Source organism: Phyllostomus discolor, chromosome 14 (assembly GCF_004126475.2).
Source record: "Phyllostomus discolor isolate MPI-MPIP mPhyDis1 chromosome 14, mPhyDis1.pri.v3, whole genome shotgun sequence".
In the NCBI taxonomy this organism is placed as follows: Eukaryota; Metazoa; Chordata; class Mammalia; order Chiroptera; family Phyllostomidae; genus Phyllostomus; species Phyllostomus discolor.
Genome location: NC_040916.2, coordinates 43,769,484 through 43,797,290, shown reverse-complemented (window position 1 = coordinate 43,797,290; position 27,807 = coordinate 43,769,484). Strand labels below are relative to the sequence as shown.

The following is a 27,807-nucleotide window of genomic DNA, read 5'->3' as shown; positions in this document are numbered from 1 at the left end:
CTTTGAGGGAACTAAAATGCAGCTACTATAAGCAGATAAGGATAACGCCAGAGCAAAGGTGTCAGGTGTCACAAACAGCAAGAGCTGCCACACGTTACTGCATACAGAGGGGGGAGACAAAGTGCTGTATAACTGTTTTTAGAATGTTCTTTCTACCCCTATCTAATTCGCAGAATGGATGAGTTCAAGCAGTTAACAGCTGTGTCACACCATGATTTACTACCTCAAGGGGTGACATCAATTATCTACTCAGTCAATCCTCAGTCTAAACAACCACCAGTCTTTCTAAAATGCAATCATATGCTCTGAATCCCCTTGCTTAATGTCTTTTTTTGTTTGTTTTTTAAGATTTTATTTATTATTTTTTTTAGAGAGGGAAGGGAGGGAGAAAGAGAGAGAGAGAAACATCAATGTGCAGTTGCTGGAGGCCATGGCCTGCAACCCAGGCGTGTGCCCCAACTGGGAATTGAACCTGCAACACTTTGGTTCGCAGCCTGCACTCAATCCACCGAGCTACGCCAGCCAGGGCTAATTTCTTTTTTAAATTCTCTGTTACCTACAACATAAAGTCCTTAGCTTGACATTTCTGGGACTTTCCAGCTATGCATTTCATTTTCCAACACTTATTGATTATATCAATTCTTCCCAATTCCTTAACTATGTTCCATCCCACCGTATATACTGTTCCCCCGGCCTAGAGTGCACTTCTGTTTCCTGCTTGGTGTACTCTGTTTAAGGCCCAGGTCAAGCGTGACTTCTACAAGAGGCGTTCTCTGACCTCCACGGGCAGACACGCTCCCTGTTATCTGTAAGTCCCTGTAGCACTGTGCGTATTTCTATGTATTCATTTGTCATCCTGTATTTTAGTCCTACACACGCCAAGCTGTTATTGCTCTGTAAACCCTATGAAGGCTAAGACCCCCCCTAGACCTGTGGCTCTACTGAGCAACTGTACAATCTGTGAAAGCACATTTTGCAAATTCATGGGGGCGTTTCTTGTTTTCATTGTCGTTACAATGATGAGTGGGGCAAAGGGTGTCACACAACTTGCAATGAACAAAGCATGACATCTGAATGACTTTCAAATGACCCCTGGGGTGCTGAGGGAGGTAATAAAACTGTATACAGTCATCTGAACCTAGGCCTTAGTTCCACTGTATATATGAGCACATTAATATACACTAAACTTCCAAAAATTGAACCAGTATGTACATTGAGAGGATTGATTTTGTTTCATTTGGAAATTTACCACGAGTTTTTCACCTTGGCATCACCACTAGTCCATTACTAGTCCGGTGCTCAATCCACTGAGCCACACCAGCCAGGGCACCTCTTGCCATTTCTGAAGTGCCAGTATAACACGGCTGCATGTTATAACATCATTTACAACATGAGACCACATTCGAAGCTGTGACAGTCACAGTGACTTTCGTTACAGGTATAAGCACCTGTTCCTTCATGTCTTTTAATATAACTGTGCTCCAATTTGCAATAGCCAAGTGCTGGAAGCAACCTAGGTGCCCATCAGTAAGTGAGTGTATCAAAAACTATGGTACATTCACACAATGGATTTCTACACAGCAAAAAGAAAGAAGGAGCTCCTACCCTTTGCGACAGCATGGATGGGACTGAAAAGCATTATGCTAAGAGAAATAAGCCAGGCGGTGAAAGACAAATACCATAGGATCTCACCTTTAACAGGAACCTAATCAACAAAACAAACAAACAAGCAAAATATAACCAAAGACACTGAAATAGACGACAGGCTGACAGTGACCACAGGGGAGAGGGGAGGGAATTTCAAGGGAGAAGGGGAAAGGTTTGCAGGAACAAGTATAAAGGTAAAGGACACATGGACAAAAACAAGGTGGGGGGTGGAAATAGAAGGGAGGTGGGGAGGGCTGTGGGCGGGGGGGCTGGGATGGGAGTAAAGTCAGAAAACAGAAAATTTAAATTGCTTAATAACAATTTAAAGATAAAAATTTTAAAAAAGAACTACAAATTACTAGTTACAAAATAGGGTGATATAAAGTATAGCATAGGAAATATAGGCAATAATATTGTAATAACTATATATGGTGCCAGGCAGGTACTTCAGATATTGGGGGAGGACACTTTGTAAAGAATATGATATTCTAACCACCATGCTGTACACTTGAAACAAATAAAAATACTGAATGTAAACTGTAACTTAAAAATAAAATTAAATAAAAATAAAAATTAGTTACCAATCTTAAAAAAAATAACTGTGCTCAAGAATTTATGTATTAAAATAAACATTATTTTATTATAAATTACTCTTTTTTATGTCTCATGTCAATATTACTTCACAGGGTTGTTTTTAGATTTAATTTGAGTTAGTATATAAAGTGTTTAGAGTAGCACCTGACACACAGAAAATGCTACAGTATGTTCTGATTTCATTACTACAGAAAGGTTCTTGAATATTCATTGATAAATATTTTAAATTACACTTGGAATACGTATTTAAGAAATCCTATAAATTCACTTCTAGGTTTTATAATAATCTGAACCATTTGAGTGTGACTAAATGTTCCCAGGTTACTACAAAATGTGCTTCAATATTTCTTTTCGTCTAAGAGATTAACATGGGATATAATGATCACTGTGACCAGTTTGGCCTGAACCACTCACACTCCGACGTGGTCCTCCTGAGAAGCAATGACTCATGCTGACCACTCTCGGTTCGGTTTTTGCCTATAAAAGAGTTTTTCTATGTGCAATGCTAACAGGTCCAGAGGGAGAATTATGACCATTACTCTTCCTAATAAATAACTGCTATATTTATTAATTTTGTCTTTGTTGTAAAACAAAGATACTTATAATGTGAGTGAGGTTTACAATATTTGACTCATTGGCCACATCTTTGTAGCTGCAAGTCATTTTAAGAATAGCTTTACTCTTTTCCAGGTTGTTGTGTGGATAATGATGATAGTAGTTACCATGTTTTAAGTAATAAGCTAGAAACTTCATATGCTAGAAATATGCTAGAAAAACATTAGTTTTTTTTTCCCCCAGTCCTCACCTGAGGATATATCTTACTGATTTTGAGAGAGAGAGAGGAAAGGAGGGGGAGGGGGAGGGGGAGAGGGAGAGGAAGGGTGAGAGAGAGAGAGAGAAACACTGATGTGAGAGAGAAATATCCATCGACTGCTTCTGGTACTCCCTCAGACTGGGGACCAAATCCGCAACCAAGGTATGTGTGCTGACCAGGGATTGAGCCCACAACCTTTTTGTGTATGGGACGATGCTCCAACCAAGTAACCCCCAACCCCCACATGGGACTGAACATTAGGAATTGTTATGCCTACTTTACAGAGGATGAAACTACATGGAGGGTTTATGTAACTTGCCCAAGGCTGTACACTAAAAAAAGTGTTGATGCTTGGATTCAAATTTGAAAACCTGAGCCCAAGAGACTTTACACTAGAATCACTCATTGAAGGATCAGGATTCTTGCTCTTGATCTGGCCTTGACTGTACCCTTCCCTAAGTCAATCTGAACCACACATGCAGGACTAAAAGTTTCCAAAATATTACAGAAATCATTTCAACATTTCTTTCTGTCTAGGCCACAGAACATAAAATAGAAGCACAGTGACCAGAACTGTTTCCTCCTCCATGGAACCTGAACGCACTCGGAGAGAAGGAAGGTTTCGGAGGGTTCTCTGGATGCTCGCTGAAGGGCTGCATCGGCATTCTCTGGCCAGGCCACTCTGGGCTGTTTCAGAGATGATAATATCAAATAATTCTATGTACATCGGGCAATACTTGGGGCTTAATTTTTTTCCCCATAAGGCTCAGACCCAAAGGGAGGAACTAGGAAATGGGCTTTGGGAGGCTTTCTGTCCTCCACATCTGAGAGGACCTGTTGTCACAGGTCCCCTGTGACAGAGCTTTCCTGCGTGCGTGTTCCAGCCGGTGTGCCTGAGAGTGGCCCACCACTTTGCTAAGATGTCAGCCCCTCGGCAATCAGGTCAGGGATGGGTCCAGAGTGGACATGGGCAATCACCTCCAACATGACCAGCCTTGGTCACTTCAAAGTACCATAGATAGTCATTTCCTATGAAAATGCACTTTCTATGAAAAGGTTTGGCAAACACTGTCTTACAGAATTAACGGCATAATACAGTCAGGTTTATAAGTGCACGAAGAGTTGGGTAATAACAAGTCTTTATAGGTAGGTACCAGGCCTCATTAGAGAAGCATATCAATTTAGTATAATTTATAGGACTGGATGCATTTCTTTTTCTGCCCATGCAATGTTATTACCCTCTGCATGCTGTACTTATCCTTGCTCTAAGCATCCCTTTAGAATCGATAGGAACAATTTAGTCTCTCCAAAATTATAATCTTTCTGTTCTTCAAGTCTGTTCTAAAAACCGATACCAACCCAGTTTCCCTCACTAACATTGCAAATACTGAAGGACCCATACTCATTCTAGTGTTTACCAAAGATACTGATGAAAATAAGTACATGTACATAAATATATCTGTATTTATGTGTCTCTAAATATAAAACTGGAGCAATGAGAGGGATTTCATTCCAAAATTTACATGCATATCATATCTTTCAAAGTGCTCACTTTGGGGACTATATACTTTTTCTGATGACACTGGACTCGTTATAATAGAATGTCATCATTATAGGAGACTTTAGAGATTATTTGGCTTAATTTTACACATATGGAAGCTGAGAAAGTAAGGTACTCATAGTCATACAGTTAGTAAAAAAAGAATCAAGATAGAAATACAATTCTCCTAATTACCTCAAGTTTTTTCTAATTAAAAAAGTGTTATGGAGGGCCCTGGCCAGGTAGCTCAGTTGGTTAGAGCATCATTCCAATGCACCAAGGTTGCAGGTTTGATCCCCAGTCAGGGCACATACAAGAATCAACCAATGAATGCATCAATAAGTGGAACAACAAATCAATCTCAATCTCTCTCTCTCCCCCCTTCATCTCTCTAAAACTAAATTTAAAAAATTTATAAAAATCAAAGAAACAAGCCCTGGCTGGCGTAGCTCAGTGGATTGAGCATGGGCTGGGAACCAAAGTGTCCCAGGTTCGATTCCCAGCCAGGGTACATTCCTGGGTTGCAGGCCATAACCCCCAGCAACCGCACATTGATGTTTCTGTTTCTCTCTCTCTCTCTCTCTCTCCCCCCCTCCCTTCCCTCCCTAAAAATAAATAAATAAAATCTTAAAAAAAAAGTCAATTTAAAAAAAAAAAAATCAAAGAAACAAACATAAAAAGTGTTATGGAATTCTTTCAAGAGTCCCATCAGAAAATTTCCATATATTTCAATATATATCTTGCAAAAAGCCCATGAACTTTTAATTTTTATTCATATCTGTCCAAGTATATGCATACACACCATTTTCTGAGTGTGTGAATCAGGGCTTTCCAACCAAAATGGAGCCACAGTCCAAGAGGTTTACAGGTGTGGCCTAGACAGTGACTTCTTCTGCCCTCACTGCGGCCTAAGCACCCAGACTGGCCTCCTCCAAGCGAGATGCTCCCTCCACTCACCACCACACCGTGCAGACGGTACCGTCTGTTATTTGTGTCATGACACAGAAAGGTCTTGAAACCTGCTTTAAACCAATTGTCATCACTGCTTTTTTATCCTGAGTCCAATATCTGTATAGGTGAACCAATAAATTAAACCACGTATATTTTGCTTTATTTTGTGTCTTAAGAATATCTGATAACTGTTTATATTGTTTGCACACAGATATATTCTAGGGTTCCTTTAGAATGTATCTTTTTAGTAAATTAAAAGTACAGTGGAGGGTGGGAGTTCCCTCTGAGGTAACTTCCAAGGGCAATAATATAGACCAGTGCAATTATTTTCACCATAGTGAGGGTTCTCTCTTCAATATTGAAACCACATTACACATTATATAGGGTTAGAAATCACTCAGTGTAGTAGGAAAAATTCTAATGGCCCCCGTGATTCCCACACCTGGGTCACCACACCTTTGTATAATCCCCTCCCCTGGGTATGGGCAGGACCTTTAACTTCCTTCTAATCAATAGAATAAGGAAAAGGTAATGGGATATCACTACATAGTTGTGCTATGTTACATGGAAAAAGGGAAGGGATGTTACCGATATAATTAAGGCCCCTACTCAGTTGACTTTAAGTTAACCAAAAGGGACAGCATACTGGTCCCCTGACTTACTCAAGTGAGCCCCTTAAAAGAGTGTCTAGAACTGAGAAAAACAACAGTGCCTCTCTCTCTCTCCTCCCACCCCGTCTCCACTGCTGGCTGTGAAGAAGCAACCCGCCATAACGTCTACAGCCACACAGAAATAAATTCTTCCAACAACTTAGCAGTGAATCCTTTCTTAAGTGAGCCTCCAGGAGAGAAAGCAGCCCAGCTGAAACCTTGATTTCAGACTCGTGAGACCCTGAGCAGAGAAGCCAGCTAACCCATTCCTGGACTTCTGACCTACAGAAACTTCAGGGTAATAAACATATATGGTTTTAAACCAGTAGGTATGTAGTCATGTGTCACGCAGCGACAGAGAGCTGGTACACTTAGATGTGAAAAGCGCAGGACTCACCTGCACTTCCATGCTCGCTGGCTCCTCCAACAGATGCAGCAGTTGTTGTTTCTCTCGAGAGAGCTGTTCCACGAGTTTCTCCTGGGCAGCCAGGCTCTGGCTCAGTTCCTCAATTTGTCTGGATCAAAGAAAAAGACAGAGCAACAATTATGGTCACAATACTACTATTACCTTCAGCCCACTCCAGACAGAGCACGGTTCAATACGGTGGGTTTTTAGCTTTTGGGGTCATGTAACGCCATGTATGCTCTGCTCTAGCCCCCAAATATTTACACAAGTGGCTTTTGCTTACAGCACCACCAGTTTCATGGGTCCCTTGAAGCCGGCCCACGGATCCATATACCATAGGTATGTTTAACTCTAGAAATGAGGGCCCAGAAATTGTGTATTTTGGGGTTGTTATTGCTGTTTCACTCAAGAAACAATTGTTAGGTATTGATTATGTAGACTCAGTGCACTCTACCAAGTACTGAGAATATAAAGTTGGAAAAATACGAACTATGCTCTACACAAACTTAAATTCTTTTAGGGTATGTGCCAAGAGTTTGGGGAGTGGGGAGAAACAGGAATAGAAACAGATAACTGGAATAGAATGTAGTCAGTGCTACCATACCAGAGCTGTATACCATGTGGTACACTGGGCACTGCCATGGAGCTACAGGAACAGAGATTTTTTTTTTTAAAAAGTGATTCATTCGACCAGAAAGAGTCTAGAGAAAGCTCAGGAGAAGCGATTTTGAAGATTGGATTATTTTCCAGACTCAGGGAAGAGCTTGACCAGAGGAATGAAGGCATTAGATACAAGGTCTATTTGGGGAAGAGTCACAGGGAGGGGGAAGGCAATGGCTGGAGAAGAGGCTGGACGTTAAGGGAAAAGACTGTATGCTGTGCTGAAATATACAAACGACAGGTTCAAGTCAACCATCATTCATCTACAATGCGCAAGGCACATCTTGCGGTTTCTCTGTTTGTAAGTCTCAGAGTACTAGAGACCCCTTTCCTTGGAAAACGTGCTGCGCCAGGTGAAATGGTTCCAAGTGAGGTGATTACGCCTGTGCAAGTGTAAGACAGTGATAGCACCTTGGGAGGAAAACAGTTTGGCAGAAAGGTGAGGGGACCAGAAAGTCAAATTATAAATTCACTTAGGGCATGAGGATCAGCTAAGATTTGGGGCTAACAAGGTTAGAACTTCAGAACATTATGCAAATGCAAGCCGTAATGCTAATTCTGATGATGAATGTGGCCTCCTTATCAAATCCCATGTATCTGTGCTGGAACACCTCTACTTTTCTCAAGCCTCAAACCTCACTCATTGCTTTGACCCTCCGTCTCTGCAGACAATCTGTGTCTCCTACTTTATAAAGCTGTTCACGGCCATCTGACTGAACCCCCTCCATTTACTTGTCAGGTAGGAATGCTTTCTTTCTTTTCTTCCTTTTTTCTTTTAGTTTAACAAGTGTTTACTGAGATGCAGAGATGAGACGGAGTCTCCGGGAATCTAGCAGGGAAGATCTGAAAGAAAATGCAGCACCACACTGAGAAGTAAAGGATGTGTACATAAAACAAAGCAACAATGCAGACTGAATTCTACCGACACGAAAGCCTTCCTGGAAGTAACAACTGATGCCTTAGTGAGTTTTTAAGAACGAATAGTTCTCCAGGAGGGAAAAAGGCAGGTGCTGCCCACAGAAGGAAGAGCGCGAGCAAAGTTCTGGAAGCCTGACGTGGCACGGCTGCGTCACATGGGCCGGGTGGCTTCAGTCCTTGATCCCAGCTGGGCCTGAAACCACGCTATGTAGCTCTCTAAATGCCAACCTCTTTGTTTATAAAGCATAATAATCCCTATCTCCTGGGGGCTGTTAGGAGGATTAAACAAAAATGTAAAGTACTCGGCTCAACTGTACTGTAAGAGCTCAACAAAACTTAGTCCCCATCAGTGAAATGTGAAGGGGTCTCACGGTGGGCGGTGATTCTGGGAGAAGTCGGGGGTTGGATCATAAAGAGACTTTGATGGCCACACTAAGGAGAATGGATCTTTTCTCCTGAAGATGCTGGAGAGGTTTTTAAATGGCATGGTCAGATCTGGTGTCAGATCACGTAGGTCACGGGGTGTATATCGCATTTTTTAAAACCTATTCAGCTAAAACCACTTAAGGCTTTTATAACACCATCATACCATGCCTCTAAGAGGCTAAATTATTTGTCAATGTGATAAATTGAATTCCCAGCTTCAAAACTGCTCTGAATTGTTAGACTGGGATAGACTGGAGAGGGCCAGGACTGGAAGTGAGGAGAACAGCTAGAAGTTGCTACAGTAATCCAGACAATGATGGCCTTACCAACTGTCCAACTACCTTTAGGAACAAATTCAAGTCCCTTAGTGTGGCATACAAAGCTGACACAGTCAGACCCCTACTGTCAGCACAGCTTGCATCTGCCTAGTCTTCCCCAGACCCTCTGCTCTGGTCATGTAGAACTATTTGCAAGTCTTGAAATATGCCCTTCACAGTGTCTCCCCTCCACAGTTTTACTATCTGCACCAAACATTTCTTTTCCCCATCCACTTCCTATGCTTTCTTCTAACTTCTCTTCCTTCTTCAAAACTCAGCTCAGGTTTCAGCTCCTCTAAGAATCTTTTAGTCTGGAACAGATGACAATCCTGCATGTCCCCGGAGCATCCCATGTTACGTCTATAGGAAAACTTACTCTGATCATGTAACGTTTCTTGATGAGAGAACTGGGTCTTTCATCTCTGTAACCTTAGTGCTTAGCCCAGTGCCTGGAATGTAGCAGGTGCTCAATAAACATTTGTAGAATAAGTGAATCCATGCTCTTGCCTCACACCATTTGACCATTGTTCTATTTATAACTACTTCAGGCTTCTGATTGCCAACACCCATTTATAAATACCATTGAAAACTCAATCCTAAAAAGAAAAGCTTTGGTTGTAGGAGCCATCGAGTCTTAGAAATGGACACTGTACGTCCTTGAAAGGGAACAGTACAGCTGCTATATGCACTCATAGCCTCGAGAAGAGGCAGAAGACAAGCAGACAAGCGACAAATAGAGAACCAAAGGCACCTACTTGTCCCTCTGGGCCAGGGCCTCAGTGTACTGGTCGGGCCTGACACGGTCTCCTGGTACATCGTCCCTGTCCTTGGTGACTCCCTTCAGTTTCTCCGAGAGCTCCAGGTTACACTCCTTCTCTGCTTCCACCAGAGCTGCCATCCTTGCAGCTTCATTCTTTGCTAGCCTGGATTCCTGCAAAAAGAACAAAGGCTAAGAGGCTGCAAAGTCCTCACCTAGGTTAGGAGCCCTAAAACACGGGGACACTTGACACGTGTGGGAAGCAAAGCAAGGAGGGAAAGGTGCATGCAGGGGGCAGAGCAGTAGCGAGAGAGGAAAGAGGGGCCTGGCCCTTTGGAGCCCCTGCTCACCTCCTGCAGAAGCTGGATCTTATTCTCCAGGAGCTCGTACACATGCTGCGTCTCCTGCTGTCTCTCCTCAAACTGGCGCCGGAGCTCTGCTTCATTCTGGCTGCTGAGGTTCTCCACATCAGCACTAAAACCAGTCACAGCCAGTCATGTAATTTAGCAAGTGAACCCGTGAGCATTGTTTCCCAGTGATGAGGAGGAAAATGACATATTTTCCCCCCTGCAATTATTCGTGGAACTGCTCTTTCTAGCCTTTTCAGGTAATCTTTTAGGAACTCCATATTTTTGTTGCCTGTCAGTCAGACTCCCTAGCAGCTCCATTATTACTACAGCTTCATGAGGGCCATCTTTCATCTGGAAGGTAGGCGGTTATCACACAGTTCAGAACCCAACATCCATGTTCACTATCATCTGTTCCTGGACTCTTCCACTCAGACTGTCCTCCCAGAGCGCATTGCTAGTTCCCTGCCTTTCTTGCTATTTTTATTTAAAGTGTTCCTTCCATGTAGGTTGCTGGGTCAGAATTTCCATTTGGACAGCCACAGAAAGCCAGAAACCCATAAATATCTGTCCTGAACCCAGGCTACCTGTCCAGAGTTCCATCCCGTTTTCCCATGGTCCCGTGCAGAGAGCAGACATTTAATCTATGGAAGCTCAGGGTTCTGGCCCAGCTTCGCTCCTCTGATGTCCTCGGGAATGAAATGTCCAGGCGCTAGCATGAAGCGGGTCAGGTGTCACCAGCTTATTTTTAGCTCTAGTAACAGCTGCCCTTGGATATCTGAGGATTAGAGATTGGGGGCAGTATCAGGTGCTCAGTGATCTTGATTCCGGTTTGCTTTTATTCCTGTTTTAAGCCATTTGTTGAGAACCACGAGCCATCTTTTTGTCCACAGGGCAGAGAACAATATTGAACTTTCATAGGTTCTTGATAAATCACAGCTACTCTACCCCAGCCCCACGGTACTTTAATATTTGAGCCAGAAGGTCATGTTCATGGAAACCAACTGGAGCTTCCCTGAAAATTACAGGATTCCTTGGTTGGTGGTGGACACAGCTCAGTGCCATCCCAGAGGCTATGTTTATCTTGAGCACCCATGTCATTATACAGCCTTCTGGGGATAGAAGGGTCTTGGTTGTATAAGGGACACAAGTCATGAGAATAACCCCAAACAGAAAGACTCCTAAACAGGTAGACCTCTGGAATCATCAACTTTTATTTTGACTCCATCTTCCTTGATAAATGTAATAGACCAAAGCTAACCATCATATCGTGAGAACTGAAGTCACACATTTTCTGCGTGCTCAGTTAGCCAGGAATCCTGACCCGACAGGCTACAGCTGTCGTAAAGTCAGAAGAACCTTGAATTGGTGCCAGATGTGGGTTCTGCCACTCATCTGAGGAGATTTCAACACTCTGTACCTTAGTTTTCTCATTTCTAAAAATATAACAGCTCCACCTCATTAAAAGCTGAAATGATATAGAAATTTCTTAAAGCATTAAACAAATCTCAAAATCTATTGCTCAACTCTTATTTTATAAAATATTTTATATAAGTTTTCCTAAAATCTACCAGCTTGTTTAATGCTTTAGTAAGTGTTTAATAATGCCAGTATATCGTATATTATTGGGTCTGGTTTTGAGTATTCTGAGCTTGCTAGGCTTGTCATCCACAGTATCAAGAGATTTCGTAGCACGAGAAAGAGTATCAGATCAGATACTCTTGACTGTATACTGATCCTCACGATACAATCTGGAAATTATCTTTAATGACAATTTTAACAATACTTATCATTTAAAACTCACTTTTTAAATTATAAAAAGTACGAACTATGAAACTAACCACTTTAACAACACAAAAGCGTATAAAGAAAAAAATCAAGTCTTTTCCCCATTACAGATGTCGATCTCACTCTCCTGATGTAAGCGATGTTCAAGAGTGTGTTATATTGCCTTCCGGTTTTTTCTATGGGTAATCAGGAAACCCGTGCACACACAGAGAGGGCTGCTCGTCTTTCCCCCGAAGGGCTGACACTATAAACGTCACTCGGCACTTCTTCCCCTTACCTAGTCTGTCAGCGACTTCTGACCAGGATAGTAATATAAAGCTAACTCATTCTTTTTAACGAATGCATATTATTCCACAGCATGGTTATATCAAAATGCCTTTTACCATTGCTCTATTGAAGCATAGTTGAATCTAGGTTTTTGCCATTACAAAGAATGATTCTGCAATCATCCTTATACATCTATCCTTTCATCCTCATGCTTTTATTCATAGGAATAGATTCTCTCTAAGATTTATTTGAGCAAAGGAAATGCTTAATTTTTACTTTGAGAGGTAGTGCCACATCCCAAAAATTTTGCTACAATTCACACTCTCACCAGCGGTATATGAGTGTGCCCATTTTCCACAAACTGTGCCAGCCCTTGGTGTTACTGGTAGATTACTGAACAGAATTTACAAGCTTAGGCATGGTGAATTTACCAACCTATGGCAAGGTCTGTCAGGCTTAGTAACAGACAGAGAGTCCAAGGGAAAGCAAGCACATTATTTCAGTCCCTCAATTGGACACGGCATCCAAAGGCCAGAATTCAGGGTAAGGAATTTGGTTCCAAATCTATTGTTCTCAGATTAGTGGCCGGACTCTTGAAGGGACCAGAATTCAACTGCTGTAAACTTCAGCTTACCAAGTTTTATCCAAATGCTGTTTCTTGTCCTGCAGTTCTCGCTTCAGGCTCTCCACTTCAACCTTCAGCTCGATGTTCTGAAAAGCACAAAGGCAAAAATTGGCCTATTGCCACAGACCCTCTACCCTGGAACCAGGTTCCTGCTTGTCCTTGCCTCAGTCCACAACTCGTCATCTCCGGTCAGCCCTTCTTGTGGCCCTGGACACAGAAGCGGAGTCAGTAACCCAGCCAATGATGAGCAAATTGCAGCTTCAGGGTTTCCCCGGAGCTGCTTGCCCATTCTCCTAATCTGTTCGTCCATCGCTGCCGCTGGCGGTGAGCACCGCCGAGCCTGTTTGCTCTCTCGAGTATCGGAGGACAGAGTATATGTTAAAATATTTTTTTTTCTTATCAACATAGGTCTATTCCTGAAAACCAAAGTGCTGTATATAGGACTATATTTTAAATACACCTAGGGAGTGAATTCTTTAAAGAAGTTATATTGTGAACATTTTTAAAAACAATACACTGTCTTTATCATAAAATTGGGCTTTCATAGATTGCATTTGTTTAAGGTGAGAGGAGATTCTGATGGCAGATCAATGAAGAGAACAATTGATTTTTATTGAGGTGAAGTAGCCACAGAAAGAGAAAATACAAACGTCCCAAGTGAAGTATGAACAAAGACTTGGTGAGTGGCTGTACACACAGAGTCCAGGGCAGGGGAAGTGGCCTGGTGTGTGGTGAGGGGTGGGAAATCAGTCCAGAAAACAGATTACAGCTAGTTCACGAGAGGCTTGCGAAGAAGACTGAATCAGTAGAGAACAGGAACTCACTAGGGAGCTGCAGGCAAAATACCGCCGTGCTCAGGTCTGCGTTGAGGAAGGAGGAAGGAATTTAGGGTGGACGTGAAGGAGAGGGATGAGTCAAGAGGCAACTGACCAGAATGCGGATGGGGACTATGTGAGGCCAACGAAGCACAGGGAGAAAGAAGACCTTTCAGAGGTAGGAGCCGCAGGGCTCGCTGATCTGTGAGACTCCGATGAGACCAGAGGGAGGAGCAAAGCCACTGTTGAAGTTTCCAGCAAGTGGGTGGCAATGCGTACTATTAACTAAACTAAGAGACAGAAAGAGAAGCAGGTTTGTGGGGTAACCCAAGGAGAAGCCTGTTAGTTCAGGGATTTAATTTATTCAGGCTTACAGCTGAATGCACAGAGATGAGTCAGTCCCTTGAATTTTATTAATACTATGTTATGGGCTTCATCATATGAGCCTCCGTTTTCTCATGGGTACAGTGTGGTTGCTTTCTTTTTAAAATAAATCAATGATGTCCATCCCATAGGGGACTCTGTGCAGATTAAATGAGACAATGTACACAACACGCCTAGAGCTCTGGCTGCTCAACCAGCTTCATTCACCTCCCCTTCGTCCCCAGGCTGTCTGGCACCTCCTCGGCCCCACCAGGAAAAACATTTACCTCTAAAGGGAGGAACAATAGAGGATGTAAATTCTGTGTTCTCTGCCTGTCCTAAATCCTAGATAAGACAATAAAGTGAATAACTGAATTAATTTGGTGAAAGATTCACAAATTTGAAGACCTTAGCATTTATCTGTTCCAGGTGCCTCACTTTAAGAAATAAGGAAATTGAAACCCAGAAGGGCTCCTCTCTAAGATAAAAGCAATAACTGAGTCCAGCATTTCAGCCAGAGATCAGGCCAGGAAACAACTTTTCCCTGATTTAGTGGAACAGAGTAAGTTACAAAATCAGGGAATGCGGTACATGAAGTGTCCTCTTGAAAGCTGTGGAGGCAGGAAGTGTAGCGGCCAAGAGCACAGGCCCTGGAGGTGAGAAGAGAGGGCTTGGCAGGTCAGCCACCCTCCTAAAAGCCTCACCTTCCTCATCTATCAAGTGGGGGTCATGCAAGAGATTACAAGGGTATTATAACACACAAAAAGCACGTTGCATAGTGCCTGCCATACAACAAGCATTCAAAAACTATTAACTATTATGAATTATAAAAACAACAATTTCCCTGTCTGACTAGGATAGCTAACGTTCTCCACCCTAACCACATATTAAACTAGTATTATTTCATAGAAAGGAAAAAAAAAACATTACACCAAAAGTGGGCTATCCCAGGCCCCTACATACAAACACACACACAAGCTGAACACTTTTCATGTTCACTTTATCCTGCTGAGATAAGTAGAAAAGAGAAATGAAAAGGAGAGAAAGAAAAAAAATAGGAAAGATAAAAGATGAATTACTTCTCCAGGCTTTAGTATGACGACTATTCAATCAAACAATGACATTTATGAGTCTCACACAAAACTGCTAAAATAGCTTCACCTCCACAAGATCCATGATTCCAATCCATGATTCTCATGGATCAAAGTAATTTCATAGGTGCTACAAAATCTTACCACACGGAAATGCAAGTACATACCAATTTAAAAGGATAAGGTCTAACCCACCTATAACTTCTTTCTACAGAAAAACCACTGCCTAGTTAAACAGTGTTTAATTAGACTCCCCTTGGTGTTTCCAGAGTATAAACAGACTCCAGCTTTTTTTGTTTCAGCAAACACCGCTGGACCAGAGCCTGAACAACAGTCCACGTGAAACCCAAGATCCTGCTGAACTGATCCCCACCCTGGTGCTCGCTGAAAAGTCCCACATAGATGTGGTTTAAAAGCAGCCAGCAGTGACCTTATCTGGTTCCTTTTCAAGTCTTCAATTTTAACTCTATTAATTGATCTACTGCTCATAGAATCCAAAATGCAGCTCGCTCTTTTAAAAATAATAAGATTTTAAAAATTTATGCCCCAATAGAAGCCATGTCACAGTGAAACCTAAAAATATATATATATACTCTGTAAAAACAAGAGAAATGGTGCTCTGGCTGGGTGGCTCAGCTGGTTGGAGCATCATCCCGTACACCAAATGGTTGCGGGTTTGTTCCCAGTTAGGGCACATAGCTAAGTTGCGGGTTCGATCCCCGGGTTTGTTCCCAAAGGAAGGCTTAATGGGTGAGTAAGAAAGAGGAGGGTGGAAGGCATTGTAGATAAGGAAACATGGTATCGAGATAGAAATTGATATAGAATCCAAAATGTACAAGTGCCATTGAGGAGCTCCCTTATTTTAAGCATAAATATTTGATACTGCAAAGTTCTAAAATAACTTTTTAAAATTTCACCCACTGGCTGATGAATGGATAAGCCAAATGTAGTATAGCCGTACAACAGAATTATTATTTGGCCATTAAAAGAAACAACATATACAACATGGGTAAATCTTGAACACACTAGGCTGAGTGAAGTCAGGCACAAAAATACCACATTGCATGTGATTCCACTAATATGAAATGTCCAAAAGGGGTAAAGCCACAGAGAAATAAAATAGACTTGGTGGTGATTCCGGGCTGAAGAAGGATAGGGGAATTGAGGAGTGATGGTTAATGAAGTTGGGGTTTCTTTTTGGAGGGATGAGGAAAATGTTCTAAAATCAATTGTGGTGATATTTGCACAACTCTGTGAATGTACTAAAAATGCCGACGTGTACAGTTTTGAACTGTAGACTCTAAATGGGTGAGTTACAATGACATGTGAATTTTATCTCAAATTGTTATAAAAAATGTTTTCAAAAGCCCTAGGAAGTTAGAATAGTTAAAATTCAGTGATAATTAAAGCTTCTCTAACAGAGATTAGCACTGCATATTTCTTTTGGGGGGAGGGGGTTTAACCTTTATTGTACTTTTTCCCATTACCATTTGGTCCCCTTACACTCCCCTCCCCCCAGCAATCCCCACACAGATGTCCATGTCCATGAGTCCTTTCTCCTTTTTGCTCCATCCCTCTTTGAAATCCTGCCCTCCCTGCCACAACACCCCCAAACCCCACTCCAGACCCTGCGGTTACCACCCTGTAAGACACCCCTTCCTTTTCAGTGGAATCAGAATAAATCACAGGTGGCAAACACATGGCCCGAGGGCTGAATACAGCCCTCCATCTTGTTTTATCCTGCCAGGCATCTTGTTTCACCTGGCGGCAGCACCGAGCTCCTTGCTCCTAGTAGAGGAGTACTTACTTACATTTGTACAGCCCTAAAGTTACATTCGGCCCTTTGAAGGCAATCTCGAGGCTGATGTGCCCCTCCCCCACCCTGTGAAAATGAGTTTGACACCCCTGGAAATAGTCTCATAAATGGCCTCCCAACCTCAGTTTCTCCCCATTTAGCTCTGATTAGTTTAATCCCCTTAGTCAAAGAAAAAAAAATCTTTTAAAGGCTTTTAACTGCACAGCAATAGAATTTAATACAACTAAGTCTGATTAATAGTCTATTTAAAATTTAACCTCAATCAAACTACCCAGCCTTATTTCCCATCGTACCCCACCAGTCTAACTGGATCTCCCACACAGGCCCCGTGCTTTATCTGTGCCATTATCCCTGTTTTCCCTCCACCTTCATCATTAAATGTACATCCCTGATGAAGCCTTACTCTAAATCACCCCATGAAAAGTCCTTCCTCATGCCTCCGATTTTTCATAGTATCATCCTTCTTATACTTCCATATTGACACACCATATAACACTTTGTATTTCCACATGTCTTATTTACCCTTTTAAATTACAGACTCCCTAGGGACAGAGAAATGGTAGAACTAGCCAGATGTTCTGGTCGTAGCTTTTGCCTTTCAACTTGACCTCAAGGGAGCTCTCAGTGTATTAACATGTGGATCAGGGTCAGTGAGGGAAGGAACGGGCACTGCACCTCAGGAAACAAGTCAAAGAGGAACAGACCACCCATACAAGGGTCTTTATTTGGGACAAAAACAGATGTGGCCAAATCCCACTCTGAATCAATTCTATAAACTGAAGGCATTCAAAAAGAAATAGTTCCGCAGGAAGAAGAGTCTCCAAACCTTGCCAGCAGCCTCTCATATCATTCCTGATTATTCACCCAAAGTGAAAAATAACACTTAGTAGTTGGTTTTATTTTGAAATCTCTTCTATTTAGAGTTGTGTATCTTCTCAGAAAAGTACACTTCATAAATATTTTTGTATGCAGAAGGAATTTCTTTTCCAAGCCTCTCTGACACCAGGGAGGCTAAGCCACAGCTCTACAAATCAGGGTAAAGCATGGAGTATTTTCACAAGGATTCTACTGTCCTGGCCAAGGGGCAGGGGGCTGGCCCTGCACAGTCCCTAAAAACACATTTTAGTTGCTTCCAAGCGCGTTCTTGTGCAAATGAAACTTCTTTCCATTCACTCAGTTTTAAAACAAAAAATTGAACCAAGTGGGTTTAAGTATTTGGCTCTGTCATCAACTAACTGTGTGAGTCTCAATGCTTTTTGTTTTGTTTTGTTTTTAAATATTTTATTTATTTATTTATTTATTTATTTATTTATTTATTTATTCTTAGAGAGGGAAGGGAGGGAGAAAGAGAGAGAGAGAGAGCGAAACATCAATGTGTGGTTGCTGGGGGCCATGGCCTGCAACCCAGGTATGTGCCCTGACTGGGAATCGAACCTGCGATGCTTTGGTCTGCAGTCCGCGCCCAATCCACTGAGCTACGCCAGCCATGGCGCTTTTTGTTTTAATATAGTCAATTAAATCAAAGCAGAACCTCTCCCTCTTGCCCATAAGAATGATACCACCCTCACTGCTTATCTTCCAGGTAGATGTGAGACACTTAAGCCAGAAGGTATTCAAATGGAAAAAAAAAATTAAGTATTATTAAAGAGAAAAGCACAGATCCAAAATGGCATCACTTGTGCTACCTAGATTTAATACCTGACCTAAATGCCATTTCAAACACTCCCAGAAACATAATCTTAGTCAACCAGTCTGGAATTTTCTGCTCAACACCAATGAGGTCATCTGTCACATGGGCCCTCTCCATCCCCCATATAAAAAAGAGGCAATCTGCCCAGTAAGAACCCTCTCTGTCCCCTCTCTGACCCCCAAAAGAAGATGTCAATGATCTAAAATAGTCCTTTCCTTTTGCTGTTAGCTCCCTTTCCCTGCCCTTTTTCCTGTAAAATCTTGCCATTTTGCACAACCCCTGGGACCATCCTTCGAGCTGCTAGATGGGATGCCGCCCAATTCACGAACTGCTTAATGAAACCAATGCGGTCTTCAGATTTCCTCAGTTGAACTGCGTTGTTTAACAGTCCTTAGACCATACGGTCAAGACTTTAGTCAGAGGTGTAACTCCTGCCTTTCTACAGGCTCCAGGTTCACTGTCTTCTACTATTGCAGTTAAGCCCCAAATTAGACACAGAGGGTGTCCCAACATGTGACAAGCATCCTTCATGCCAGGGAAAAGACAGCAGGGCAGTGTCCACAGCCTCTGTAACCAGAAGACTCTTCAAGGCCAGGGCACTTTCCTGCCAGAACCTGCTTTAATGTCCAGTTGTCAAAGAGACGGAAAAACACCAAGTGGAAATTTTCAGCTTATACTCCTACAATACATAATACAAGGATCCACATCCAAATGGCAAAGCTCCTCTGTTTGGGTCACTCCTTCGGGCCCAACCCCTGTCAGTCCTCAGTGGGGGCCTGAACACAACACCATTCTCTTCCCAGCCTGAGCAGACAAACACAGACAGTCACATCCGAGTCAACGCTGAGGCCGAGAACTTCTAAGGAGGTCAGGTGTGTGGACAGACGAGACAGAGAGAGAGGGAGGGGGAGGGGGAGAGAGGGAGAGAGAGGACTCATTAGATAGAAGACAGAGTGACTTGTGAGATGGTAGCATTTGTTTACTTCTTTTTTGATCAAATATACATGAAATACGCCCTTGAGATGTGCAAAGTACCCTAGTAGGTACTAGATAGGGCAAGGCAGACATACTGGCAGTCCTCAGGGAATTCGCAGCCTATGGGGTGAATTAAGCAGGTGATTACAGTGGAGTGGGATGAACAGAAGGGGCCCAGAGTCAGAGAGTGTATGGAAACGCACACAGGTGGCGGCGGCAAACAGCAGCAGACACACAAATCAATACAGGTCCGTCCTGTAATTCCAGCTTTAGCCTCCCAGACCCTTCCTCCCAGAGAGCTCCCTACTTCTAGTCTTTCAGGGGGCGAGAGATGTAAATCTGAGACTGCAGCACTGCCGGGGGGCTGAAAGAAAGAATCTGGTACTTAGAGCAACATATGGCACAATGCAAAGAACGTAGACTTTAGAACTAAAATACTAGCTCTCCCACATTCTTATCAGGTTGAATCACAGGAAAGTGCAGATATAACACTTTTTCAGTTTCACTTAGTTCACATAGTTCCATGTATTTAACCTCTGTATCTAGAGGTAAATCACTTAACCTCAGGTTCAGTTCCTTCAGGTGCTAATAACTACCCTTCAGGAATATTGTGAAAATTAAAGGAGAAGATATAGTGAAAGTATCTGACATAGAGTAGGTGTTTAATAAATGTTAGTTTCCCCAGAGGTGGGAAGATGTGTGAGTGGCGAGAAGGAGAGAGAGCTATTTCCGGTCAACACTAAACTTAGGAACCCAAGAAGAGACAGATTGAAATGAGATGACTTTGAATTTCGATGGTGTGGAGGCAGCATGTGTGGGGGCAGGAGGTGTATTGGAAATCTCTGTACCTTCAGCTCAGTTTTGCTGTGAGCCTGAACTGCTCTAAAAATCAAGTGTATTACAAAACATGGAGAAAATATGAGGTGTCTTGGGCTTGTCTTAGTTAGATGCTGAGCTCAGAGGTCCCCTACACACACCGCCTTGGTGTGCACGCTGTTCCCCAGATCAAACTGTTCTCGGTGCGTCTCCAGCTATTCATTCCCTGGGGTCACTCTGCTAAAATCTTGGTTGAGTCCCAGAAGCCTCTGTTGATCTGGCGCAAGTGAGCTGGCAAGTGAGAAATCATACACATAAATACCCATGATCTCAGCGCTTCTCTCCCCCTCCCAGAACATTCCTCAGCTGGACGAATCTCGCTCACTTGGCTGGAGCCTCTGGGTCCACAAATAGGCCTGGCTGGGCTTAATTTAGCAAAGTGCAGGCCTCCTGTGAAAGCTGGGGTGAGGCTGGAGCCCCTGAAATCCCCAGGGCACCTCGTGTGGGGACAGGAGCCCAAGCCCACTCAAGGGGCTAAAAGGATGCTCAGCATGACTTGTTTCCCTTAGATATTCGGGAAGTGGAGCCTGGGGAACGGCCCTGTGCTTTGCTGGCTTCTCTCTGAATAGCAGGCATGGAGAGGGGAATGAAGTAGAACTTTGCTATGGAGTTAAAACGTATAAAAGCTACATTAATTTTTCTACTGATAAACTGGTGCACAGGAAACCCAAGTCCTACTAATATTTTTACATTATCCATGTCATCTGATATGGTCCACATCAGATGGATCCTCAGCTCCCTTGCTTTGATTTTTCAAAAAGGATAAAGCCACTGATCAGCGTCCTGCACAATCCAGGGCAGTTTTTCTCACGTTGAAGCTCACACCCCACAATGGAGCCGGAGTCACTCCTCCCTGGAAAGCCTAGCTGTGACCCGCAGCCAGGGCCTGCAATCAGGCAATTCGTCTGAGGTTGTGCTTGTGTTTGGGACCAGGGGCAGCACTTACACTGTAGGGTCCACAGCCCTGACACCCAGGATGGCAGCCACGAGCCCCAAGCAGCTATCAAACCCTTGAGAGGAGACCAGTCCAAACTGAGATATACTGTAAGGTCTTCAAAGACTTAGTATGCACTGGGTTAGCTAAGGCTAAACACAACAAAAGAATATAAATTCTCAATTTTTAAATAACCGTTTCATGTTGAAGTAATATTTTAAATGTATTATGAACATCCATTTCACATATGTGTTTGTACTTTCCTTTTTCTATGGCCACCAGAAAGTTTTAAATTTCATCTGTGGCTCACGGCAGATTTCCGTTGGACAGCACCGCCCCGTAAGATGTCAGGACAAAGGTGGACCAGCTTTAAGTACACTGCACAGAAACATGCTCGGCCCTGCCTTGCACTTAATCCTGTGGCACAGAGGAATTTTTAGGTGTTTCAAGGGATTATGGCATTCCACAACCAACAAAGCAGACACGACTCCAGCTCATTGTAAGTGAAGCAAAACGAGAGGATTAATAACACGCACGAGGCTGATCAGGAGTCAGATCACAGTACTGCTCGAACTGTGTTCAGACCCTGAACTCGGTGTCGGGAGGACAGGGACCCCCCCGTATTTTCTTACCACTGTGTCCCCACTGTTGCTCGAACAGTGCTCATACATAGATGATTATGTCTTTATCAAATGAATGAATGTTGCTCAAAATAAAACACAGCCCACTCAAACAACTCTCGCTGTCAAGCATTTCTTCTTCTTACCTGTTTCTCGTCTCCATGTGTTTGCTTTCTGCTTCTGCCCACCCTTCTCTTAGAGAGACTGCGCGGTTCCAGGGAGGGCTGAGGGCTCACCTGGAGTGCCCCAGAGCACAGCGGCCAGGCCTCTCCAGTGGAGGAGATGGCACAGGATGAAACAGTGGTCTCCTCGTCCTTTTCCATACAGAGGAGCCTCACTTGCAACTTCAAGGGTGTTTGCAATCAATCAACACAAACTTTCTGAGTTCCTATTATAGGTTCAACAATGTTCAAGATTATGTAGGAGGTTATAGAGGAAGTTTGAGATGAATCCATCCCTTAAAGTGTTTATAACTAAAAGGAGGGACAAGAAATGTATCCACGGAAAGATGGCTGCCAGCCAGGGAGAACACTTGCTGAACAATGTACCTGAACCGTAAGTGTGGGAAGAGCACAGGATGAAAGATGATTTCGGGCAGCGTGATGAGGAAAGGCCCACCTGAGCAGGTAGAATGTGAGCTGGACTCTGAAACCTGAGCAAGGTCTGGACAAGCAGAGAAAAAGGATACGGGTATTCCAGGTGTGAACAAGCACATGTCAGCAGGAATCAGCACACATGAGGGAGAGCGACTCACTCTAGGAACATGTTTGAAAATACACAGTGGGAGAATAAAGCTTGTTTTCTACCTCACTGGGAATACAGAAACAGCTGGAAGAAAACTCTGACCACTCTGTCCATCCACCAGCACCTGAGCTCACATCCTCCGTCTCTCCACTTGTGACGGTAGATCAACTATCCGTGCTCCCATCTAAAGCCAGACATTCCACTTATGCGTTAGGTCTCATTCTCTCTACCTCTCAAAAGTGACATCCAACAAGTCCCCCCTCCTCTCCTCCACCAGTCTTCCACTTTCTACTGGAAAATTCTATTGGTGTACAAACACGCTATCATTCATCTACCTTTAAAAAAATCTCCATAAATCCTTTACCACTTACTGTCAAATTTCTTTGCTCTCCTTTCCAACAAAACTCCTCAACATAATCTGTCAACTCATTAACTCCAATTCTTCTCTCATTTTTCGTTACACCTGCTGCAATCAGGCCTCGCCTCCACCAGTCCAGCAAAACTACTCTGATCAAGATCACTAGTGACACTCATATTGTTCGATCTAAAGGTCAATTCTTAGTCATCATATTACTTGGGCTATCAGCAGCACATACTTTCTTTATCTGGTTTCCATGACTCCAGACTCTTACTAGTTTTCTTTATCAGTTGCAGCTTTTCTATCTCCTTTGCTGATTCTTCCTCCTTTCCCCAAATGATTAATGTTTGAGTGACCCAGGTTTAGGTCTTTGTCCTTTTCTCTTCCCCTTTGGTAGTTCTAACTCCCTGGTGATCTTGGAGCATTCTCATGGCTTTAAATACCATTTACAGGCCGATAACTCCCAAATTTATGTCTCCAGCCCAACCCACTACCCAGAACTTCAGACATATGTGTTCAACTGCTTAGTTGATTTTGCCACTAGAAATGTCCAACCAATATCTCAAGCACAAATTGCCCAAAATTGAAATCCCACTCCACCCTCGAATGTGCTCTACCTACAGCCTTCCCAGTTTTAACTACGGCAACTCCATCCTCCCAGTTGCTTAGGTTTTGACCCTGGAGTCTGCCTTGATGCCTTTCTTTCTCTCGCATTCTGCATCCGTCCATCCGCAAGTCCTGCTGGTGCTTCCTTCCCCACTTCGCCCCACATCGATTGCTCTGACCTCAGTCCGATCACCGTCACCTCCTGTGTGGATTACGGCAGTAGCGTCCTATTAGCCCTTCTGGCTTCAGCCCTTGCCCTTCTAGGGCCTATTCTCAATACTGTACCCACAGTGCTCTTTAAAAATTTTTTCTTATTTTTTCAATTACAACTTACACAAAATATTGTTCTGCATTAATTTCATATGTACAGCACAGCGGTTAGACAATCATGTACTTTACAGAGTGGTCTCCAGGTATTTTAAGTACCCACCTGGCCCCATGCATCGTTATTTGATACTACTGCCTGCATTCCCTATGCTATAATTTACATCCCTGTGGCTATTCTGTAACCACCAATTCGTACCTCTAAATCCCTTCACCTTTTTTACCCAGTCCCCCAACTCCCCTCCCCTCTGCCAACTGACAGTTCATAGTGATCTTTTCAAAAGTCAGATAGGACTGTCTTTTGCTGGGTTATCACTTTGTTCAAAACCTTTCAATGGCTTCCCTTGTCAATATGAGTGAAAGCCAAAGTCTCTAAAATTATCCATAAGGGCCTATCTGTACCAGCTCCATTACCTCTAGCACCTTCTTGCACCTTCTCCTGCTGCTTCAGACTCCACGGCTTTCCTGGAATGTTCTTCTCCTCCTTATCTATTAGGCTAACTTCCTCATTTCCTTTACGGTATTGTTTTAAAAACACAGCCACTTTGGAAAATAGTTTGGCAGTATCTTATAAGCTGAAATATATGCTTATTATTTGACCTAACAATCACTACAGGGTATTTACCCACAAAAAATAAAACAAAGACTTGTACATGAGCAGTTTTATTCATAATGCCGTATTCATAATGCCAAGCACTGGACACAACCCATAAGTTCATCAGCAGGTGCATGGATAAACTGCATTTTATTCATATGATGGAATACTACTCAGCAATAAAAAGGAAGGAACTATAGACACACCATGAATGAACCTCAAAATCATTATGCTAAGTAAAAGAAACCAGACACTAGAATCTTTACTATATAATTCCATTTATATGACATTTTAGAATAAGTAAAACTAAGCCATAGGCAGAAAGCAGATTAATGGATTTCCTAGGAAGAAGTCTTCCTCTATTAGTTAATCCCATGGTTATGTACTTCCCTTTCCATCCCATCTCTACAAAAACAAGTGGGATGACTGCGTGGTGGACAGATTCTAACGTGACTCCCACAATATCTGCCTCCTGGAGTTCATGCCTTTGATAATCCCCTCCCCCCGAGTATGGGCAGCATGTATCATTTGCTTCTACCCAATACATGTAACACAGGTAGGAAATGTCACTCCTGTGACTATGTTAAGTTTTAAGACTGTCTTGCTAGCAGACGTGCTCTAGAGCCTCTCCTTGCTGACTTGATGTAAGTTGCCTTGTGGGCTTCCCACAGGCAAGGAACAGCAGGTGGCTTCGAGGAACTGTGGACAGCCTCTGGCCAAGATCCAGCAAGAAGTTGGGACCCTTAGCCCTACCCCCACATGGAAATAAATTTTGTCAACAACCCAAGTGAGCTCAGAGGCAGCTTCTTCCCCAGTCATGTCTCCAGATGAGAACTCAGCCCGGCCAATACCTTCACTGGAGCCCAGTGACACCCTAAGCAGGGAACTGAGCTAAGCTGGGCCTGGAATGCTGGCCCACACAAACTGTGAAATAATAAACATGCACGTGTGTTTTTAAAATCACTTCCTAAATGTGGCCTTCCCTGACCACTCTTTAATACTACAACCTGCCCTCCACTCTTACACTTCTGACCCCCTCCACCCTGCTCTATGTTCTTCTTTTTATTCCCAAGAGGACTTACACTTTCCAATATTCTTCATATCTATTGTTCATTGTCTTCTCAAGCTAGAATATAAATTCCATGAGGCTAGCAATGTTTATCTGTTTCATTTATTGATATCTACTCCAAACACTTCCAACAGCACCTGAAACATAGTAGGTGCTCAAAAGTATTTTTAAATGAATGAGTCCTAATGCTTATGTTTAAACCAGAGTCAATTTATTCTCATTCTCATCAGAGACAGGGTATAGCTAGTCACCATGTGCTACATACTGAGACTCCAAGTCTCTAAAAGCTACTATTAGATCACCTCTGAGTTTGTCTTTCCCCAAATTAAAAATCCCAATTCCACCACCCTTTTCTCATAAACCCCATTTTCTAATTTTTATTTTGGTTTGAGTAGTCCCCAACTTCCTCTGTATTTCTAGAGTTTGACACTAGACTCAGGGCAGTGTATGGGGACAAGGATAGCCACGGTTTGTAATACATGCCACATGGCGATCTGCACTCAGTTCACAAGTAAAAATGAGGTCAATGCCACCTTCACTGAAGACACATCAGTGAGATAATGCTACCCCTTCCTGTCACTATGAAAATAGGTATCAGTTCACTAGAGCTCTTTCCTTTCTCTGCAGTCAGGCCTTGACACAATGCAGAGTTAGTTACTAAAAAACATCATTTGCATTTGAAAGAGGGACTTTTAATTCTAAAGAATGAGCCAGGGCCTTGATTATTAACTACAGAATCAGGCCACGTAGCTGCTGGGATACCAGGTACACTCCCCGAGGCTACTGACGGCAAACCTGGCCCCGTGGAAAATGAGGACAAGACTCCGACTTCATAGGGCTGCTCTGTGGCCGAGATTAAATGTGTATAAAATACAAAGCACAGAGCCTGGCCCGCAGTAACACTGAATGGATTTCCTTCTCCAGAGGATTTAAATGAGAAGCATTTAGCATTTACGTGTGAAACTGGGGAAAGGGAGAGAAGATGAGGGACAAAGAAGGCCAGGAAGAGCCTACAAGTGGGGAAAATACTGGCACCAGAAGGTGGGTCAAGACCTGTTTTCCTCCGGACCATTTATTTTCCTCCATCCTCCACTGACTCTGAGGCACTGGTGACGTACCCCAACACCCCTTGAAGAAGAAGGGCAAAGGAGAGAGAAGAGGAGAGAGAGGAATTCAGAAGATAGCAGCTGAGGGCCAGTTGAGGTGGCGATAGGCTGGGGTGGGGTTCCAGTCATAATCGACATCACCACCATCTACCTATAGCAACTCAGGCAAGTCTGCCGTGTGGCCCCTCTACAACCAAGCTTTCCACAGGTGAGGGCCCCCCGCTGCTCTCAGTGCCAGCTTTCAGAGGCCGGCAGGGGCCAGTCACCACTACTCTCACTCTGAGTGCTCCGAGTGCTCCGAGTGCTCCGAGGCTGCAAAAGGTTTGGCAGCAAGCTGGGCTGCTCCCCAGTCCCACAGCCTAGACAGGATCGGAGAGAGAGATACTTCGAATAGAGTGCTCCCCATCTGTAAGGGTCTGCTCATCTGAGCTCCAGAGGCCCCTACCTCCATCTGATGGTTGTGCCAGGAAGACCCTGGGGTCCAGCTCTGGACTCAGGAGTTCCTGACCTTGGAGCAGAGTGATGACACCTCGAGTCACCAACTAACTGACTTGTGCCAGGTTTACATTTGGCATAAGCATAGACTCAGTTTGACTAGGCAGAATCTGGGTGGGGCGGTTGAACAGCGCATCTGAGAGGGGCAGCTACTGTGACCCTCAGAGGAAGCCTGGGAACCTACCAAGGACAAGTGACCTGGAAGGACTTGCTTATTTCTGGCCCTCAGCCAGGGCCGAGACTCCCCTTTTGCAGCTCCAGGTCATGGCCTTCCTGCCAGCAGCCTCCTTGCACTTACCCAGGGGCCTCGGAGCAGGCTTCTTCCTCAAGCCTCCGTGTGGGCTTCCTGAGGCCCTGAGTACTTAGACATACAGAGCCTGACCTTCATGACAGCAGGCCTTGGGTGAGGTTGGGGGATGAAAAGTTGGCACTACAAGGCAGCCAGTGCCTTTTATTTACTCACAATCTCTTCAAGCCAAGTTGCTAAATAACAGGGATGGTAACTGCCCAGTGTGGCCCAAAGTCTGTTCCAAAGTTGCCTGGCAAAAGGCCACCTGGACTATTACTCAGCTCTGCACGGAACAGCATGTACCAAGTCTTTCGGTGTGTGGGCAGTCTAGCTG

General features: G+C 43.5%; 1 protein-coding gene across 13 annotated transcripts in view; it reads right to left on the bottom strand.

The window, feature by feature from the left end:
* Window positions 1–27,807, bottom strand: part of LOC114489047 (phosphodiesterase 4D interacting protein) — a 205,775-nt gene that overhangs the window by 88,666 nt on the left and 89,302 nt on the right. For 12 of the 13 annotated variants that reach the window (XM_028503060.2, XM_036015708.1, XM_036015709.1 and 9 more), the window contains 4 exons: window positions 12,717–12,793; window positions 10,031–10,154; window positions 9,679–9,854; window positions 6,594–6,711 (listed from right to left, as the gene is read on the bottom strand). In XM_028503060.2, the coding sequence (XP_028358861.2) occupies window positions 6,594–6,711; window positions 9,679–9,854; window positions 10,031–10,154; window positions 12,717–12,793 (495 nt within the window). Of the gene's footprint in view, window positions 1–6,593; window positions 6,712–9,674; window positions 9,855–10,030; window positions 10,155–12,716; window positions 12,794–27,807 lie in introns of those variants that run through there. The other variant, XM_028503064.2, reaches the window with a different exon arrangement.